The 21,890-nt window shown below is 42.5% G+C and overlaps 1 protein-coding gene across 7 annotated transcripts in view; it reads right to left on the minus strand.

The window, feature by feature from the left end:
* Positions 1-1,412: 1,412 nt before the first annotated feature.
* The window catches only part of DLC1 (DLC1 Rho GTPase activating protein), a 479,693-nt gene continuing 459,215 nt past the window's right edge, over positions 1,413-21,890 (minus strand). For all 7 annotated transcript variants that reach the window (XM_070253247.1, XM_070253246.1, XM_070253245.1 and 4 more), the window contains 11 exons: positions 17,727-17,790; positions 14,610-16,033; positions 13,988-14,164; positions 11,119-11,278; positions 10,800-10,998; positions 9,040-9,253; positions 7,386-7,500; positions 6,730-6,948; positions 5,682-5,899; positions 4,739-4,912; positions 1,413-4,149 (listed from right to left, as the gene is read on the minus strand). In XM_070253247.1, the coding sequence (XP_070109348.1) occupies positions 4,029-4,149; positions 4,739-4,912; positions 5,682-5,899; positions 6,730-6,948; positions 7,386-7,500; positions 9,040-9,253; positions 10,800-10,998; positions 11,119-11,278; positions 13,988-14,164; positions 14,610-16,033; positions 17,727-17,790 (3,085 nt within the window). In that variant the 3' untranslated portion in view covers positions 1,413-4,028. The remainder of the gene's footprint in view (positions 4,150-4,738; positions 4,913-5,681; positions 5,900-6,729; positions 6,949-7,385; positions 7,501-9,039; positions 9,254-10,799; positions 10,999-11,118; positions 11,279-13,987; positions 14,165-14,609; positions 16,034-17,726; positions 17,791-21,890) is intronic.

The raw sequence follows: 21,890 nt of genomic DNA on the forward strand, positions 1-21,890 counted from the left end.
TCTAATTTTTTTTGAGACTTTGACTAATGTGGTTACTTTGCTATAGGCCTTCATTTTCCTGGAGTTCTTCCCAGTTCGGATGCTGAGGCCGTGTGGATTGGCTCTTACTATGAGAACTTTGCCTCCAGGGAAAGATCAGTAAATGGAAGATGGGGAAAAATCAGCAAAGAAAACCTCAGCTTGTTCTTTGGGTGCTGGGTAGATTCATTTGCCACCTCCTCCCTAAGCTATATCCCCACCTTAGAATGATGAGAATACCTGTGCTTTGTGGGGCGTGTATGAGGCTTCAATAAGTGTGTGAAAAGTGACAAAAGTAGAATAAAGACCCACGAATGCAGCTATAAAATTCTACACGCCTCTATAGTCTTTGTCTACACACACACACACACACACACACACACACACACACACACACAAACACCCCTGACTAGTGATGTTGGAAAGTACCAATCTGGATTATCTTCCTTAGTTTTTCTTTAGATTTTACTTTTCAAAAATCTCACTCGTCTCCATTAACCCAGAAGAGAAAATCTCTTAAGGAACCATTTCCTTTTGTTAGCATTTTCCAAGCTATTCCACCTACAAATTGGTAGGCAGGATGCTTTGAGTTTAACAATTACCTTGAATTTTGTGAAGATCTTAGCTACCCGTTCCTGACTGCATAGGCACCTCTCCTAATAGTCACGACACGGCATTGTCATTTCTGTTTTAATATCTGTGAGAGCAGATTTTAATTCTGTGAGGGCAGAGTATGTCAGCCTGGCTCGCGGCTGTGTCTTCAGCACTGAGCACGGTGTGATGTAAGTAGCAGGTGTTGAATAACTGACTAAATGAGCTGAATAAGTGGGTGGTGTGACAAAAGTGATCTGAATCTCCAGGAGTGTCTGTGAGAGTGTCTCCTCCATCCTGGTGACCCATGTAGCCCGTTAGTAACTCATGACATGGAAACGGTTCAAACAACAAAAGTAGGAGGTATTTCAGGCCTAAGACATTTTTATCTTTATTTTATACAGCTCTGAGGAGACCAGGTCTGGAGACAGAGCAAATAAAAAAAGCCTTTGGTCTGTGTGTGTCTTTTTAAAAATTATAATGAGGTTGGGTTTTTCCATGCCTGGAGTGAATATTTGTCAAAATAAATAAAACCTCTTCTACGAGCCGTATCATATTGTACCCGAGAAATGAGATTGGTACAATTCCATCACAAGGAACTCTTTACTTTAGAATCAGTATCCATAGCATCTATATGGAATATCTATGCATCTCTGCCAGTTTAAACTTTAAGATTCCACCCAGTCGAACGATTTCTAGCCTCTGCAATCTCAGAATGGGCGGTGATGCCCCAAAGGGAGGGCTTAAGACAGACAGCATCCCAGATGCTCTTCTTTTCAAATAACAGAAGCTAACTCGATCAATTCCACGTAGCAAATAATAAATTTATTAGGTGCCTACAAGTACAAAACATTGAAAGCTGCTGTAGGGGATTATAAAGATATGGAGGAGAAGAGCCCTGCCCTCGAAGAGCTTACAATCTAGGCAATGAGTCATAATGAGTAAGTTGCAGCAATATCACTGTAGGTGACTTACAGAGTTCTTGAAAATGTTCACATCCTTTGATTTCTCCTCTTGTCAAATATGTAAGGAATCCTTTCAACAGGAAAGCCAAACAGTGGGAAAGAGACCTTCGGTGGCATTAATCAGTGACCTTGGCTTTGCTTACGAGCATCTTGCTGTTGCTGTTGCTTATTCTTGTAATTTTCTCAGCGTCGTTTCCTAACGACCTTTGTCTGGAGGGAATCTCCATGCTTCCTGAACCTTCACCAGCGTTTCCTGTTTGTCAGTGAGTGGCTCAGATGCAGTTTGGCCTTGGAATGACTTCCAGTCCAATTTTTCCTTCAGCAAATCCATCTTTTCATTGTCGTTGATGCTAGAATGATATGCCTTGCCATCCGGGGTTTTAAGAGTGGGAGTAAGATGCAATACAAAGAAAAGCAGGCCAGACTTTTCCCTCACTTTAAACATTTAATAGTGCACTTATTGATTATATTCTGTACAGATATAGAGCAAGTTATAAACCTCTTCTTTTATTTTCTTTTCACTTAGACTGTATTCATGTAAAGTGTATTTACATTTAGGAAAAAAACAAAAGTCTTGAGGTACAAAACCCAAAAGAATATCTGAGGTATAAATACAAGTATATTTTAAATAATAATCTTTATCATGCTTTATCTATGTTTGAAAGCACACTGGACATGTGTACATGTTTCTTTTTCTTAATAGAATGGTATATACAACATACAATCTTACAAATCTGAAAGCCATTAAAATTGAATATACAAGTATATCTTCATGAGGAACACTGATATCCAAAATACTCAAATTTTAAAACTCTAATCTGCCCCCCCCAATTCTTCAAAGAAGCTTTGAAATAACACTGACAATGGTAACTAAATTATAACAAAATAAAAATCCTTCTTACAGCTTTCATTCATACATTATTCACTTTTGATCCATACAATTCACTAATACTGTCTCTTAAGTCAATCTTCACCATCACAGTAAAACCTGTATAAAAAGACCACCCCCTTCCAAAAATCTGCACTGGTGTTTTCCTTTTTTTCTTTTACTATGATTACTGTTTTCCATTGCCACTAAAATATATCCCAAGGGCATCATAAAAAAAAAAAAAAGAAAAATGGAGGAAAAAAGAAGCAAAAAAAAAATAAACCAGAAAACCTATTTGCTGATAAGGACAAACCCAATTCATAAACATGTGCAGCTTTCAGAAATGCTGTTAATAACAATAACAACAACTTCTGTGGCTGGGTTAAATTGACATGGATTTCCTTGGACATACATAGCTTCCTACGTTCCTGTACATAGTGTCTTAAAGAGTATCTGTTATAAACATGAAAATGCAAAGAATTTGGACAGGTCAAAGTTTTGATGCTTGATTCAGGAGTAAATGTTAGTGTTCATTTTTTACATCTCAACTTTAAAGAAAAAATAAGGGGCTGACCCCCTGGCCTAGTGGTTAAATTCAGTGCACCCTGCTTTGGTGGCCTGGGTTCAGATCCTGGGCATGGCCCTACATCACTTGTTGGCAGCCATGCTGTGGCGGTGACCCACATACAAAACAGAGGAAGACCGGCACAGATGTTAGCTCAGGGTGAATCTTCCTCAGCAAATAAAATAAAATAAAATAAAAAACTGCACAAAACGAAACAGTGCTTTGGAGCTGGTCAGGGTGGGTTTTCATCCCTGAACTAACCTCTGCTGGTTAAAAATTATATCACCATTTGCGATCAGGTTGAGAGACCAGCTGTGTTTGAAATGGGATATCAGAGTAAATTTACAGTTACTTATAAGGTAAAGAAGAGGTTGGTGGAGAATGTGTCTCCTAACTCAGAAAAAAAAAAATAAATGGACAAGGGGGTTGGGTTCCCTTTCTGGATGGATCCATGGGAAGTTAGATATTCCAGGTTAAACTGAACTCGATGCATCAATTACCTTCTGGAGGCATCTCAGTGTGCCAGACACTGCTTTCCAACTTATACATCTGTGCCATTCAACCAGCAACAAACACACATACACACACTCCTCTGTGCAAACCTTTCTTTGCTCATCTCAGTGAGAAAACATATCAAAGAGAACCAACTATTCCAGTGGGTACACCAGTCCCTCATCACACTGCAGATAAAACGATGCAGGTACACATACACCAAAATCACAAGAGAATGAAGTATCTTCATTATCTTCCGTAAGTATATATAGAGAGTTTTGCTTCTCAGAAGCAATTGGAATAAGAATACATTTTTTTTGCACAGTCTTATATATTCCAGTCAAGGTCTATAATATAGACCTTAAACAAACAGGAAGCAGCTTTTAAAATGTATCATATCGCTACAGTCCATGTCTACACTCCAACTTGTAGTTTTCAGGATTAGACGCGAAACCCAATCTTCCAAGGACTGGCGAGGGTTCTAGAACCAAACGCCCAGATGATGGACACGGTTGCTTTGTCTCAGTAATCACCTGGATTTGGTGTCTTTGGTTTCAGTGTTCTGATTACAGAAAGAGTCTCGGATCTTCACAACTTCAGCTGCACACAAATGTCCAAAAGATTTCGTATACCACTCTGGCATGTGGCCCCTACCACAGGAAGGAAAAGAAAGTGAATTATTCAAATTGGAAAGCCCTGAAATAAGCTGAAGAGAGTTCTGAACACACTTCCATTTCTTGATCAGCAAAATGTGTAAGTAAAGAACACTCTTATTATTCCAAGGTAAGCTCCTGGCACACTTGGAACCAGAACTTTCTCAAGGAACAAGACATCGAGTACAGATATTGAGTGAAGCTATTCAGGGAAAGCTTTGGCATATATAACAAAAAGAGATCAGATTAGTTACTAAAAGGGCATGTCACATTATTGAAACACCTTTGAATATAAAATGAGAAACATCTGCTTGCTAGTTCTAACTCTCATTTCCTGTGGCTTTAAATTCATGGCGGAACCACCATATCCACGTTGCTTTTAGTACCACACTTTCTAAAGGATTGAAATTAGGAAGTGGTACCCAAACCACTGAGAAATAGGAAGGTGTTTCTTTATAAACTCCGCTCCTCATGGACTATGCAAGATACAACACTGTATTTATTTAAGTCATACTTTACATCAGACAAAATGTCTCAATCTTTTTTACAACCCTCGCCATGTCAAAAAATCATAATCAGAATGTACCTTAAGTCAGCTCTGCACATGTAGGTAAGTTTGGATTTCCCGGACCCGCAGGGTTCGATCAGATACCTGGACAGGAGCACATTGACCCTCACTCCCACCACAGGCGCCCGGTCATGATCCACAGACGTGAGTAAAAGGGCACACGCTCCCTTGGGTAAATTGGTCCTCCATGTCCTAGAGAGACAAAACCAGAGGGAAAAAAAAAAATGGACTCTCCTGGAAGCCAAGTTGAAAACGGAGCCTCATTCTTAGAGGAGACAGTTGAGGGCAGGATTGGTGGTCACGCTGTGTGTGACCCAGCCCTGGGTGGACGCCATCCTCTGAACGACTGTGCGAGGACTCGTAAATGAGTAACTCTGTACAGTGCCACTTCTACAGTGACTACAGATGCTCACACAGTCACTTCTTCGAAAGAAAACCAATCTGAAGTGTGACTGACAACCACTTCTGTATTTCACAAATGTATCAGAACATGAGCATCCGAATGAACGCTGCTTTGCTGGAGAAGTTCTGGACTAACGATGTGACATTTCCTCAAGGATTTTTGGAATTCCTCTTTGAATAATGTCTCCAGAGAATTTACGAATTACACATAAGTCAGCTTTAACCACAGCTCACTGGGGACCCAAATGTTATTTCCTGGCTTATGAACTCACTAGCTATTTCGAACAAGCAAATCTATCCTAAAAGGGACAAGAGTCTGCTACCAACGAGCAGATCCAAATGAATGTGCCCCTCTTTCTGAGCTCCATTCCAGAAGAGTTCAAACTATTCTCGGGAATGCAAACACTGTTGGAATAAGTGCAGATATATTTTCCATATTCGGAAGGGTTCGACCCTTTTCTGGAGGTAAACGTTCTATTTTAAATAATTTTACCACCCGGTAACATCCAGTGACATACAGGCTCATCCTTGCCACAGTCATCAATTTGGCGGCTCTCACCTCAAAACCACGTAGTCCCGAGCGGGATGGGGGGCCATGCTGTTTTGGACATACTGGTAGATTTCAGTTTGGCTGTCCAGGATTTCAATCACTTTTGAATCCAACATGTCCACATCCCAAAGGTGCTGCTCTTTAAGGAGGCGCTTTAAGATGTCCTCAGGCACGGCAGGGACTTCAATGGTGGCCCTCCAAAGCCTCAGAGGGGGTCCTTCACTCACCTGCAGAAAGGACGCGTTTTCAGCACTAAGACAATTCACACACACCTAGACTTGGAAGGCAAATTGCTAGCTGGGTACATGATCATCTGTTTAGAGGCTAATAATTATCTATGGCTTTCACAGGCTGTTGTCCCGAGTGGATTCAAGAGCAGGCCAGAAAGCAAACAGAACCAGTGATGTCACCTCTGGTTAAAACCATTAGATCTGTTTTCCTGGGACCCATTCTAGGGTCAAAGCAACAAAGCAAGATTATTTATTTGCACCCCAAAGCCTGCATGGCCATCCAGACTGCTCTCATTGTTCATTTCTTTTCAAGGTGGTAGAGACAGTATCAACAAATACTTCCCACGAGCCTGTCATGCTAAGAAAGCCATTAAAGATGACTCTGCCCTCCAGGGGCTTTTGGTCCTAAGAAGTTAATTTCTTCAGAAGGGCTCCCTGCTCATTACAGGGCCAGGAGTAGAGTGACTGAGAACAGAGGAGAGTGCAAGGGGATCCTGACCAAAGTATGGAAAAATCTAAGCCTGTCATAAAATGCCCTAAAGCCCAAGACCACTACATTCCAGGGAACTCCAGTGTGACTCTGTGGAACCAAAGGATTTCCTTAGACGGTGTGAGTCCTCTGACAAGTGTTAGATGAGTGTTATTCCTCGCTGGACTGGTTTCCACTCTTAGCTGGGGGACGAATCACCTGGCTGCCCAGCTCTGCAAGGAAGGACATGGATGACAGATCCCCATGGAGAGCTGCGCTGGCAAAAGGCTCTCGTCTCTGATGAACCCAAGTCCTGACCACTGGAACTCAACTGGCTGACCCCAGGGAGAAGACTCACCTTCTTATAGGACAGCTCAGCCTGCTCAGACGTAGAGTAGCTGACCCAGCCTTTAAACTTGTCTTTGACCTCTTTAAACAGGCTGTCCACACAGTCCTGGAGGAAGTGTTGGTAGTCAGCTGACTCATCGTTACAAAGGCGCCCCAATGCTTCCAGAGTGAGGGGCTTCAGCTCTTGTTCAGTGTAGGAATTCCGACATCGGCTCATTTCCTCAGGAACCTATGAGGGACACAAGAGACAAAAAGGAGGTTAGTCTGCCTGTACTCATTCTTGATAAAGGTATCTAAAAAGCTTGTTCTACTGCAAGGAGGTTAATTACAGTAGGATAAAAAATAAAATATGTTATAGTAGGAGGAAAAATGACAAAAATAGAGCTTACACTGATGGAGGCGGTTTTCTCAGATACAGAATTTATTTCAGATAATTTGTTGCTTTCTCTTTTTAAGTAAAGGGGTATGGAGGTAGGCAATCTCATTAAACATATTAACTCTAATGAGCTTATACATCATAAAATGTATAAATAGACATTCTCAGGCTATGTATATAATCTCTAGCTGAGAAAAGATCTTTTGACAAGATGTGAACAAGTATTGTTCCTAAGATTTGTCCCTAATCACACTATCTCTAACAAATAACACCACCTCCCATCTCCTCACCTGGAAAAGCTTCTTGCACTCAGCAATCATGTGGGCCAGCCCTTGAGTGGCAGCGAGGTTTTCATTCAAATCTTTCTGATCTGGTTTACCCAAACTTTGTTTTCTTTGCATTACCCTAGGCAGAAGAAATAAGGGAGGGGAAAGAGTCACATATTCATATATCTTTAATCCGTGTGTTATTTGAGGAAACCCAAAGGAGAGAAAAAAAACTACTTCACTGGATCCTATTTGTCATTAAGGGGTTCAAGAGAGCTTTACTTTGGTCGTAAGAATTTCTCAGTTTTATCAACAATGCACAAAAAACATGAAAGAGACTGTTTTCAATGAAATCCAGGCTCTTTAAAGCCATCACGTTAAATAGGTTCTTATTTAAATAGGGCAGCTGGGAAGGTCTAGGTGTGTGCAGCGGGGAGGAAAATCGGCTCTGAGGGGTGTGGGGGGAGGCAATGGACACTGGGGTAAACAGTGTCACTATTCTTTCTGGTTTAAATAAAAAGGATACCCTCCTGAAGGTGAGGGAAAAAATCTATTGTTTCCTAGAGATTCTGTCTTAATCTTATCTGATCTCACTCTTCTCATCTCTAGTTCTCTATCCCATTAAAGTTGGAATGCCCCTGTCAAAGGTTAGAAGTCGTTAAAAGGATATTGAAGCCTTGTATGGCTTTCAGAAGCAAAGCTAACTTCAACTAGCACAACTAGGCCCTCTGCTTCTAGCTAAGAAATATTTGTCAGGATTCCCTGAGAGCTGAGGAAAAGGATCAGCTGGATGGATTAGGCAAGTGGGGTTAAGTCCCGCTGGTGACTCCTTTCTCATACCACTATGAGGACTTTATGTGAAATATTCATATGAGTAAGCAGCTCCAACGGGCTTGGCTATTTCCTCCTGTCAGACATGGGCAAGTTACTTATTTAACTGACCACCCCACAGCCTCGCTTCCCTCATATGTAAAATAAAGACTAACAGTATCTTCACCTCCTAGGATTGTTATGAGGATTAAATGAGATAAGAATGGCAAACGAGTAGTCCTAGGCCTGGGGCAGAGTAAGTGCTGCGCAAACAGCAGCCTTTGTTATGTTTCAGGTTCTCTGACTTTTTTTACAGCCACTCCCATCTTGTATACATCTGAGGGGAAAATTTGCAAACAATTGGCGTAGGTCAGGTCCTAACTTTGAGACTCAACATTATCTGTAATTCTTTTAGACCCAGCCACTTCCTTTCAACTTCCAACACAGCCAGGAGCTTGGCAGAAGCCAAGGCAGGAGGGCCCTCATCCCCCATCCAGTTTCTTAGGTCACTAAATCTGCACGATCCTTTGCTGGCAGAAAGTCTGAAGACACTGTTACAGAGGACACTGGGGAGGATCAGGGGAAACACTTGCCCCGGCGAAGCTCGAATCCAGACCTCTCTCAAAACCTGGTCCAGACCTCTCTCAAAACCTGGTCGTAACCAGATTGTCTAGCAATTCACACCCCCAGGGCTGAGAAGAAAGGAGGGAGCAGCAGGGGAGGTACAGGGGCTATGAGGGAAGGAGGGCCCACTCCTTTTTGCTTGATTCAGTACGAATCCAACAAAAACACAGGGACAACCCTAAAAAGAAAGGTGGGCTGCCTTAGTCTGAAGAGCGTGTGCATACGCATCTCATCTGACTGGTACCTTGGAGAAGAATTCTCTCTCTTGAGGGTGTTGAGGTGGAAGAGGGAAGGCGCCAAGCACACGGCCAGGTTGGTGGGAGTCATCTGGTTTTCTTTCACTGCTGCGGTGACATCGCTCAAGAAATAAAGGAGTGTCTGTAGGACCTCACGGTTCTCATCGGGCAGGAGCATAATGGCAGCCTTGATCGCTTGGAGGCGCTGGTCCTTGGGCACATCTGCACAACACCAGAATTTCCCCCATCAGCTCAGTGATTTTCCACGTACATGGCAAGGAAACGTCCCAAAGCAAATAGCAGCATCAAAGCCCTCAGCCCAGGACTGAACAAGCACTTGCAGAAAGTGTACTCGAGGTTAATATGGAAGAAATTAGGGATTGCCACCAGCGCCACTACCCTCAAGTATTTCCTGCCTGTGGAGGAGTTGAAAAATTTTAAATACCCACAATGCCAATATACTCCAAAATCCACGTCGGAGTTCAATGCCAGATGATGCCCGTTCCTTTAGTTTACAGAACAGTTTTTCTTTTCTAAGGACTTTTTAGAAATCCCTTGTTTACCATTCCCAATTACTGACAACATTACACACTTAGACTTTTTGTTGGGTTTCAATGAAAAATCTTGGCTAAGATATGTTCAAGAGGGTAAGAACTGAGATTTCTTAGGCTTTACTACAAAATGTTCACTCTCTCTCGGGACGTTCATAATTTTAACTGATCTGCTCATTCTTGAAATGGGAAAAAGGAAGCCGCTAAAGCATTCGGTCAATTTAAACAACAGATATATTTAACTAGTAATTTCTTTAAGTTTTAGAAAGGCTACTGAGAGGCTGTTACAAAAATACATGCTTGAGAAATAAACCCACAAAATAACATACATGCAGAAAGTGCTAGACCCAACCTTCAGGTCTCCTTTACTAGGCAAATCTTTCTTTTAAAAGCATGTGGTGGAAAAATCAAGACACTCAAATACAGCTCCATAGGACACACCGATTAAACAGCTCCATGGTTACAATCCATAACAAATACCTTGGTGGGGAAAATGTGACCTGTGTTTTCATAAAATCTGAAAGGATGAAACAAATAATGAAATAATCCAGACCAGCTTCATTTCTCATAAAATAAAGTACAATGCGCCAGTCCTAAAGACAATATGAGCACTAAGCGAAGCTGCTTTTAAATTACATTGCTGTAATACCACAGCGAGCCAAGAAAAACACGAGGCTGTAAAAGCTATAATCCTGATCTTGATCATTAATTTAGACAACTGTTTGCTTTAAGTTTTACTTAAAAGTGAGAAAGGCATGGGTATTGTTTTCCCAAGTATTTCTGGCAGAAACTGAGAGGAATAACAGAAAAAGATTATTTATTCATTTTACAGCAAGATAAAACACACAGACACCTGTGAAATTTTAAACACAACAGGCCCTGCTGGAGAGATGGGAAGCATCTGAAATTTCTGAAAATTGGTACCTGCTCTTTTAAGCATCTTAGGTCACACTGTTCTAGATGTAGGCCTGGATCAGAATGTAAAACTGTACCACGGCTTCAGTAATTAGAGGATAGTGCTAAGGGACATTATTTTTTGCATTATTCAACAGGTGTACAGAAACCTGTTCTACAAACAAGGAGGTAAGGAAGAAATTAATGATGTGTGTTTCCAAGCAGTCATCATGTGAGTCCAAATGAATGACATCAAAGGAAGCTACAGGTTTCAGTGGTCCCACTTTTCCCACCTAACAAAGTTAAGATCAAAGAACACTTACATTGGTAGATCTGGAGAAAGGTTTCTGAGAGTTTGTTCGTCATTAGTGGCTCAGGAAGATCTCGAAAATACTGCTTCAGCATGTCTGCCACATCATACGCAGACTGTCCCTCATAGTTGACACAATCTATGGCGCTTTCATTCATTTGGCGCAGAGCCTGAATCCGGGATTTGACCCCCGATTTTCTGAAGAGCCCAACCTGTTGGAAGAAAAACATTAAGGGTCAAGATGGAAGCAGCATTTTTACTATAGAACTATAAAAAGAAGCATGTATCTGAGGTGCCACGATTAAGTGGGACCTGCATGCGGTGGTTCTCACCTGATCCAAGCAATGGTTGCGGAGGTAGCGCATGGCCTGCTGAATGCTCTGGGGCAGGGGCTGTCCTGTGCGCTGCACATTGATGGTCAGAGGGACCCCGAACACATTCCGGTCCTTGTAGTCTGGAACCTTGATCCTCTTCATGAACTTGGGCACAGCCCTATTTAAAGAATATTGGGTAGATATGTTTACTTGTCTGTCTACACTTATCCATCTCTGCAGACGGACCCTGTAGGCCCTAGATCTGTGCTAATAAGGTGGCTATTTAAATTTAAATTAAATAAAATTACAAATTCAGTTCTCAGTTGTATTAGCCACATTTCAAAGCACTCACTAGCCATTGGTGGCCAGTACGTAGCTACCATATTAGACTGTGCAAATATAGAACATCTCCATCATCATAGACAGTCTCATTGGACAATGCCATTCTAGATCTTGTAAGAGTTTGGACTATGAAGCCCAGTAACATTTCCTCAGTTGGGGATTCTCCTTCCACCGTTAACTCTGAGAATAAGGGAGGTGATGGGCTTCCTTACAAAATGGCGGCACAGGAAGAAACAGAGGCAGAAAACAACATTCAACACCCTAATCTGGTGCTTCATGACAGAAAAACAAGTTGCTATTTGTCTGAAAACAGACAAGAATCTTTTCTAAGTTCTTGATGAGATCCAATGTATTTAGGGTAAAAAGGATCAGGTAATGCTGGGTGAGAAAACAGCAAATACATGATGTTGGTCCAACACAATGAGAACCAACTCCAGAGCTCAACAGTCGGGGCCAAGCTAATGACCCGAAGTCAAAATAAATTCTCCTGCTGATGACCCCGGGGAATAGAACATCTTGAGGCTTCTAAAGAAAGATGGAAAAGAACAATGAGGGTTTTGTGAGCCTACCCCAGGATTCCTGGAGTCCTGACACCAGGTCCAGCCCCAGCAGTATATGCAACGGCAGGAAACCGATGTCATGCATTTAATGCTGTCAGGCAGAAATTCAGCTCTACAAATGACCTCTCTGAATGGGACAAGAAAGGGCAAGGCCGAACAGGAAAAGAAGCCCGTGTAGAATTTCTCCCTACTCCGTGGATCCCACAATGTGAGGCTTTTACATTTGGTTTTGACTCACTGGAAAAACTGACCAGAACTCAAGAAGTATTATGGACTTTGAGATTCTTGAGGCTTTGGTGGGAAGGGGGTGGGCGCCTCAGAAATGAGAATGTAAAAAATGCTGTTTTAAATAGCCAGCAGGGAAAATATGACACTAAGCAGGAGGAGCACAGAGGAACACTGCAGATGACAGACCGCTTGGACTTTCGAGTGCTTACCAACAGTCATGCCGTGTTACTGTTTATAGCTCTCAGAATGGTAACGTGAAAGCACAGAGCCAAATTTGTATTTCCATACAGTTAAGTGTATGGTATCATGGCTATAAGTGTGCATAAGACTTGCTTTGTCGGGGGAGAACAGCCCAGTGGCGGAATGTGCAAAGAACAACATTACGACCTCCACCGAGAATCTGAAGCATGTGGGGATAAACCGGTCAATACTTATTTCTGTCATTCAGAACAAACAACTTCTGTATTTAGCAAGGCTCACATAATAACAGCCTTTGAACAGGAGGTGCTTTGATGCTGAAGTTACACTCACTACGAGTCCTGCGGAGAGGAGGAGCTGCAGAGAGAAAGGACAGTTCCGCTGCTCCATGGGCCCTCACAAGTAACTCTGCTGTGCTACACTGTGTACTGATGAAATGGGTTGCTTCTCTGTTTTTCTAAGAAGCAGCAGTTGTGCAACTGGATAGTAAATGCTCAGATTAGTGGAAAGACTTGAGGCGACGCAGTTGACACTGTGCAATGTGCTGGAAGGTCAATCTAGAAACATTTCTCTGCTTTGCACTGATTGTAGAAAAATTAAGATATGCAAATATTAGGTCATACCCATGACCCATTCAGCCAATGTCTACATCTCACATCATACACACCAAGGGCTGTATTTTCCAAAGTAATTATGGACAGTTTATCTGATCAATTTTATGTTCATGTATATTTTAATCTCTAATATCTCAGAGTAGTGAATTCCTTAAATTTATGATTCACTGTTTGAGTCTGTGTTGGAAAAAGCATAACTTAAACTCTTTAGCACAGGTAGATTTTTGGGTGATGCTGCAAATGCTCACATCAAAAATGAATTCTAAGAACATACATGAATAGGGCTATAAAGCCAGGTACTGTACATTGGTCTCATAATATTTTATGATCTAGGGGCCGGCCTCGTGGCTGAGTGGTTAAGTTTGTGCGCTCTGCTGTGGTGGCCCACGGTTTTGCTGGTTTGGATCCTGGGCGTGGACATGACACCACTCATCAAGCCATGCTGAGGCGGTATCCCACATAGCACAACCAGAAAGACCTACAACTAGAATATAGAACTATGGACTGGGAGGCTGTGGGGAGAAGAATAAAAGAACATATATATTTTATGATCTAAACAACATTTTGCTTTCCTTCCTTCTAAAATATGATCCGATAATATACATATATATTTACCTACGGGGGGCTATTCCTACCATTGGGAAGGACGTGCCTGTACCATGTGACGGGAGACTAATGTATTCTCACCCCATCAACTGGCAGTATGTCACTCAGAGAGCTGAAAACTCAACCAACCACGCTCCCTGCTAATTCCCTAAAGCTATACTGGCTTAAGCAGTATCAAATGCGGCCTCAAGAACGCAGACACCAATTGCATCAGGATGACAGACTAAGGATATTAATGAAAGATAGAACCGTCATATACTCAGTGTTGGGGCAGCCTCCAGGGGCCGACCGAAAACATTTGCAACTACAGTTCACTAAGGAGTTTAAATAAAGCCTTACCAGCTAAATCCATGCTTATTAGAAGGTGTGTATTTCTCCAGCAGGGCGGTCAGCTTCAGCAGTGAGTATTTCTGCAGCAGGTTCATCTGGGCCACAGACTGGCAGTTAATCTGCAGTGATACAGAGTTCAAGCTCGGCCGATGAGAGCTCTGGAAGCTGTGCCATCTCAGTCTGTGCCTGCGAGAGAAGCGAGGGGAGCGGGAGGGAGTACAAAGGCCTTTTAACGGGTAGATGCAAAATGAGCAGGGGGCTGGCATCTATTCTTAGGAACCAAGAGGACTCAACTTCCATTCCATTCTCTGCCCCCCACCCCGTGGTGAAACATACAGAATATAAAATTTACCGTCTAGGCTACTTTTAAGTGTACAGCTCAGTGGCATTAAATACATTCACATTGTCATATAACTACGGCCACCATCCATGCACAGAACTTACTTCATCTTCCCAAACTGAAACTCCACCTGTTAAACAATACCTATTCTTTCTGGATGTTAGGATGTCCTGAGCTGTCACTTTCCTTAGGAACTCACATGGCTACGAATGCCAGAGTTAATCCCATTTCCTCTGCACAAAAGCAGAATCCCTTTCTGATGTCCCCTCCCCATTCTGGAAGAGCTCTTACCTATTGGATCTTGTCAGGGAGGCCCCAACTCCAGAATCTCTCCTTTCCGGGATGTCAGCGGGCTCCTCAGGTTCATTTAGGGAGTTGCCTGTGCTGTCTAGGTCGCTGGGTGTGCCTCGGTCGTGGTCCACATCCAGGTGGATCTGTTTGGGAGAGGATGGGCATGGAGACACAGAGTCCAGGGCTGAGTCAGAGTCTCCTTCATCTGAAAACTTCTCCGACCACTGGTTGACTATCCTCTGCATCCCCTTCACGTGGTAGAGGATGTCGTCCAGCTCGGGGAAGATGTCCTCGTTCTCCAGATCGGCTAGGTCCCCTGAACTGGAATAGAGGATGGAGCCTGGCACATTGTCGTAGATACTCAGGCGGCTGCTCATGGAGCTGGAGGAATTGCGTCTCTTAAGTTCCTTGGGGCTGTCGCTGCTGCTTTCCCTCCTCAGGCTGATATGGCCGGGGCCATGGAAGCTTCCAGTCCTCCAGTTCACAGAGCTGTTATTCCCTGAGGGAGAGAAACTGCCATTGGAAAGGGCCTTGGGGAAAGTGCCAGGCTTGTGATCTTCTGGGATGTAGAACACTGTGTCCTCTGGGTAGCTCTCGCGGTTTTTAAAGTTCTGTTCCATAACGTTGTTGAATGTCGACTGATTGAACGGATCAAAGCCCTCTAGGTACATGCCCACCCGCTTGTTGCAGGCACTGAGGCTCCGGGTCCTGGTGACAGGACTGGGTGTGCTGACGGCGCTGCTGGTCTCAGACTGGCTGCTGCTACTACTGGTCTGCGTGGAGTTGGAAACGCTCCTCTTTCGTACCATGGGGACGTTGATGTGGTTGCCGTTGAGGGCGGAGATCTCCACGCAGTTCAGCTGTTTCAGCTTCTCCTCGTCCATTCCCTCCTGCAGAATGGGCCCACTGATGATCAGCCCCAGCTTGGACGGCGCCTTGTGCTTGCTGTGGTGGGAGCCCTTCAGCTTTAAGCTCTCCATGCGTTTCAGCAGACTGTGCGTCTTGGACTTGGTGTTCTTCTCGTGGCCTTTCATGCTAAAGCTGAAGCTGGACAGTTCCTTGGGAGAGGGCAGGCTGCAGAAAGAGTCATCATTGCCTACGAAGTTGCCAGAGGAGCAGACACTAATGACAGAGTTAGTCCGGGGTGTCACAGCATCCCCGCTGTGGGGAGCATGGGTGGGGAGGCTGCTGGTGCTGCTGAGGCTGCGGACAGAAGCCACCTCCTGGCGCTCGCTGAGGTCTGTCAGCATGCTTTCGTGGCTCGTGGCATTCTTCAGGTGGGGATCGTCGGGGGACCCAGGGACTGGGTCCTGCTTTGGAAAAAAGACATCAAACTCTTCAAGCCGGGACCACCGCTTGCTGTCCCTCTGGAAAGTCCATTTGCCGCTTATTGCACAAGGCTCATCCTCGTCCGAATCCTCACTCTGCAAAGACAGAATGGAGCCATTCATCTGCTGGGAGGGGCAGACAGAGGGGCACTGAGGGCCAGGGGGCCAGGACACTGCTCATAACACACCACCAGTGTCGATTCCCCCCTTACATCTTTATTTTATTTTATTTTTTTAAATAACAAAGATGCATGTGAAGAATTTCACAGGAAAAAGCCTGAGCAAGTGTTTCAAGCTAACTAAGAGTTATTTTATGGAAACTCTGGGATCTATAAGCTGTTCTTTAATTGCTCAGAGGAAACCTCTGAGATCTGTGAAAATTCCAGGCATGCAAAATATTTTGAACTGGAGTCAGCAACTGGTAGGACTCCCTCTGGTCTGCCTCCGATGTTGCCGTCTGTTGACAGTATGTGTTTATATTCCATTTTGCAATTAAAAAGATAGTTTTGAAACACTAACAAGAGTGGGAACTGAAATCTTTAGCTACTCTAGAAGTTTACAAGATCTCCTAACAGACCAACAGGGCCAGCAAGCAAGTTAAGCCATGACAGCCCTTCAGTCCCATACTTTTCAGCCTCTTATCTGTTTTTTTTTGGTCCCTCCCTCACCAGACATGGGAACTAGAATTAAGGCCACAAGCATTCTGTGAAGTTTCAACCTCAGACACGCTTCAGGCAATTTAACCAGGCTTCGCAAATACCCAGTCCTGACAGCATGTGCCATTTGTAAACACTAAGTAACATCTTGGCTGATTATGCCTGATTTATGGGCAGGACTCGGGGTTATGCTGTGACACCAACTATTGCATCTGCGCCTTTTTGGCGGGATATCAAAAGGCACCATTCAGTCTGATGCGTCTCTTTCCCACTGGTGTGGAAAATATCATATGACCCAAGTTTCACAGGACAACGAGTAGAGAGCCGTAAACGCTGACTGGTAGAGTCCTCGCCACAGCTCAGCGGGTGTTGAGGTTCCAGTTCATTTGTTTAAAAGGTTTAACTCCCCCAAGAAGGCAACTTGTGGCAGGTGACGGATTCTAGGATAATTAAAATTTGTACTCTGAACAGTCAGAAATATGTTCTTTGACCAAACTGATTCCTGTTTACTCTAATTTGTAACCCTCACTCCCAGGACTACACCCACCTCCTCTCCTAAGATCTCATAAAAGGTCCTCACATTTCATACGTAGAAGAAATACCATCCGATTCAGTTATGTGTCACCATTGGACTAGAATGTGTGGGATTTCCTGCCCTCCTTTCCTCCTCCCCTAATTCCTTTTCTCCCGCCAAATCTCTATTATTCTTCAATATCCCATAAGCCAGCCTTCACTTCCATCTATACAGCTTTGAAACACAGTTACTGTCATAGTGGAGAAGACAAAGAGCTCCCATGAAATTCAGCTTTAATGCAAAATCCACAGGGATTCCGTAGGCCTCATGCCCTTAATATGGAGTAAGCATGGAGTTAATGAGGCAAAATAATAGATGATTTGTTAAATCAAAAACTCTAGGAAAACCACAATTTATTGTGTGGCTGCAAACTTGGTTTCAAGTATATAAGAATACACAAGTCTTTGCTAAACTTGACTGGATTATAGCCTTAAAAAGGAGGACGTTTTGGGAACAAGGAAGTAAGAGTTTGGGAAACAAAACTTCTTACAAAACACATAATCCCAGTTTTTGGTCTGCCCCTTTTCCTCCCATCCTATTATATATTTTATATACTCACTCTCTTCCGATGAGGACTAATTTCCAGCTTCATCATCGCACATTTATTTAAAGTGTTTAGACGCCTACAGAGCAAAGAAATAACATTAGCAAAGACAGGAAACTACTGATGGGTGGATAAATATTTTTTCCAACAATTGACATGTTTAATGAGTTTCTTTGAATCCATTAATATCTATAATTTAGAAGAGTATTAGAAACTGCTTTAAAAAGTGAATAGTTTGAAAACAGCTTTATATTTCTTAAGTTTTTTCATTTAAATTTATTTTCACTATTATATAGTAAAATGGCAATCTGCAATGGTACTGTCAGGTGCCCCTTATTCTTCATGGAACAAACAACTCTCAATGAAGAAATGTATTCTTTCAATGGGCCCTAGGTTGAGCCATTCAGTAGCTCCATATAGTGCAAAGAAATAAAAGTCTGTGATGTCTCTCTTCGTAGAAATAGGAACAGCAACAAGAACCAACCAGAGTTGTTGGTAAAATAGTGTATCCTATTCTTAAATCCAAATTCAAATATAAAAAGAAAACAATTTTTAGTTATGTTCAACAAATAATCTTAGATAGCCTATTCAAAAATTTATTGAGTTCTTGTACGGAAAGGAAATTTGAGTCCCTTAATGCCCAATTCTTTTTAACACTTCCTCTACCGGACAAGATAATGTTTGGTATAGTCACAGCAATAGTGCAAGTGATTATTTAAAAAATTTGTATACTGCAGCTTCAGGATCAAAATCTTCAGAATTCAAAAATAAGCACTTGAATCAGATTCTTCTTTGGATCAAGAATTATATTTTGACTTTGAATATTCTTTTTACTCTTGCCAAAATGTAATTTCAATTTAAAATTAGGGAAATAATTTAGTTTCATTGAAAATGAAATACTTAAAAAATTTTTAAAAAAACCCTCCCTGCAAAATAATGAAATAGCTGAAAAAAGAAACCCTTTACATATGTAGGAATAAATGGAACGTAAAAGTGTGAATGACAGCCCCTCAGTCCAGTTCTTTCTAACACCTTCCAGAGATCATCACTTAGTCTTCCTCAAATGAAGCTTTAATATATCTGCTATCTTGCACCATCAATTTTCCAGTTTTTCCTAAAATTGCAACCCTTTGTTTTCATAGGATAAGAGCATTTAATTCACAGAAATTCAAAGTCACCATGAGATCTTTTCAAGCCTTTATCTTTCTGATCCTGTTCTTGCGACTTGTCTAACAACTTTGATGCATGAGGATAGAAAGTATTTTTGCCTGCTGATAAGACTGCCTTTGATTTCACAGATTATGCGGTAGCCTGTTTATAGAATAAACAAAGATAATTTAGAGCACCTATGTTCAGGAAAATTCTCTCTGTTGATGGGAGAGAAAGAAAACAAATAATCAAGAGAAAGTCCACAGACTTTAAAATGAGTGGATATAAGGTCCCTCTGTAAGGGGCATCCATTACTTAAATGACTTAGACCCAGCATGTTTTAGTCCTTAAATGTTTTCAAGATTTAAAGAGTCCAGAATGGTCACATTGAGTCTTAGGTCTGGGCTTCATTAATCAAATCTGTAATCAAACACCCACTTGACCTCATATGGGCTTTACTGGTTGAGTGGTCTTTATAACCAGGTTTACTAGGCATGGAGGCCTATGGGGGTGCAGGAGAGGCTTCCTTCACAAACTCTAGTTTGAGTCAAACAAAAAAGACTCAGGGGGCCAGTTTTATAAAGGTCAACACTATGTTTTTCTGTTGGTAGCACCAAGCTAATGGTATTTCAGTTTCGAAGCCCAGAAGTCATTCCCTGGGGTTTCTGTGGGATTCATTTGTCCCCTAGGACCTCCAAAGAATGTCCACTGATGAGATCTTACCTACTGAGAGAGAGACAGTACTGAGGAGAAGGAACAGTTCCAGCTAGATGACCTGGGGGCTCGCTCTGGGTCAGGCACCCTGCTGGCACCTCATACGTATTATTTCATCTTGGTCTGCCCAACAACCCTGTGGTACAGATATTACTGTCTACCTTCATTTGACAGATGAGGAAATAGGGGCTGGAAGAGGGCACAAACCTTGTCCAAGGCCACATGACTAAAACTGGCACTCAAAAACAGTACCTTCTGCATTCCTTTCTCAAATAAATGCGAATGTTGGTAATAAATGGGGCAGCTTATATCCTAAGTACGATTCCTCAGCTGAGCGGCAGAACACTGGTGTCACACACCCTCTGTCCAGAAGCTGTGGTTGTTCTCACCCCCCAGGGCCCTCACGGGGCTCAGCTCTGCAGGAATGTGTCAGTCTTATCTGCTGGGCAACTTGTACCCTGCTCTGAAGGGGGAGGGAGCGCGCGGCTGGGCCGTCAAAGGTTCAAGAGCTTTGCTGCTGGGAGCTCAAGTTCCCTGACGAAAGCAGAGCAGGCGGGCCTCTGGGCCTGGTGTTCAAAATGAACACAGGGAAAAGTGCGAGAGAAGTGTGAGAAAAGAAAGAGGAGTACTTTTCCAAGCAGGACCTGACAAACAGAAATTGTTCCAATTCTTCAAGATATTTTCTTGGAATGCGTGCAATCACTTTAAAAAATGACTTGCTTTCTTTTGAATAGGACAGAAAGAGTAACAAAATCTACTATCTGGCAGGCTGCTTTACATAGCTTAGGCATTTCAAGGGCTGTTTTACAACAGAGTGCAGACTGAAGATGATAGTATGGATAGCTAGTTATCATTACGCGATTATCACCTTATTTACATAACTTCCTGGTTTGTTTATAAAAGGAGTCCGTTGTAACCCTGAAGGAAAACAGCAACATGGAATATTTTTCAGAAGCTACAGTCAGAGTTAGAGGTCTTCTAACAGTCGGTCACAGTTTGCATTTTAATCTGTATGCGTCAGGACAAGCGAAACACTCCTCCAGCATTAACACTAAAGGTGACTCTCATAATCTTGGTCTTATCGGCAGGGTTGGGTTATACAGTAAAACTGGCAAGACTGGGACAAAAGCCAATCTCTCCAAGGAAACAAATACATAAACCTCTTACAAGTGTGAGTGTAAGAATGTTGGTTGGCAATCCAAACCCAAAAAGCCTGGTAGTTCCATAATTGTAACTTTGGTCATTACCAAACTTGATCTGGAAGATAGTATCAACATCATTCTCAAGAAAACAGTCAGTCTACAAGTCCCCGGCCCTAAGTAGTCTGTGTTAAGGGATCAGCTCCTACCAGATTTTTGACCAAAGGAGCTATACGATCTGTAAACGTCATAGGTATACAAATGTTTATAATAAATCTTTAAGCAGACACAAGTGTGTACATGGAAGCATTAGTAACATTGGTGTGGATGGCGGGGGCAAAAAGGAGAAATCATGTAAGAATTAAAGTAAATTCTAAAAAGTTTCATTTAAAATAAAAATGGTAAATATTTAATAATATGTTATTAAAGTAAAACTTTCCAACTGAGTTCTATAATGATATTACTATATGTATTGAAAATCAGTTGCGAAATTTGGAAGTCTACAAACAGGACAAAACCCAAAGCTGTATTTCAAACTACAGTTTCATGGTCTGCTGGCTCTTGAACTCCACGGGCCGAGAAGGCACGTGGAACAGGCTAGGCGAGCAAATGAGATGACTATCGCATAATCAGTAAGACAAGTGTCTCCCGCTCTCCTGACAGTTCAGAACCTGCAGCTCCTTTCAAAGGAAGGTTCTGGCAATCCACTGTAGGTGGCCTCCATCTTTTCGTTCAGAACATTGCTTTAGGCCTCTCAAAAGGGGAACCATTTCCCATGAGAAATCTATTTACGTGACTATGTGGACAAGAGCCTTTGGGTTTTCCATTACAAACAGGCTGATGACTGTGAATTCTGAAGAATTTTTTTTTTTAAAAAGAAAACCCAACCTCAAGGTTTTTTCCGCATCCTCAAATCTGGGCGTCCAATTTGGGCCTGAGAATCTTTAAGCACTTCTGGCATGGAGCACTGCATTTCCTTCCCGCACTTCACCTGTGAGATATTATTCTATGCATAAGAGAAAACGGAAGCCCAACCAGAATGCACTTGCAGAGTCCAAATTCAGATCAAAGCCTGGTTCTTTAGGCTTTTCTCTTCACAGAAGATCTAAGGGCACAGATTTAGACCTTTCAAAGGGAGGTATCTTCTTGAACAGTGGTGAGAGCCAGTGTCAACCAA

Source organism: Equus caballus, chromosome 27 (genome assembly GCF_041296265.1).
Source record: "Equus caballus isolate H_3958 breed thoroughbred chromosome 27, TB-T2T, whole genome shotgun sequence".
Classification (NCBI taxonomy): Eukaryota; Metazoa; Chordata; class Mammalia; order Perissodactyla; family Equidae; genus Equus; species Equus caballus.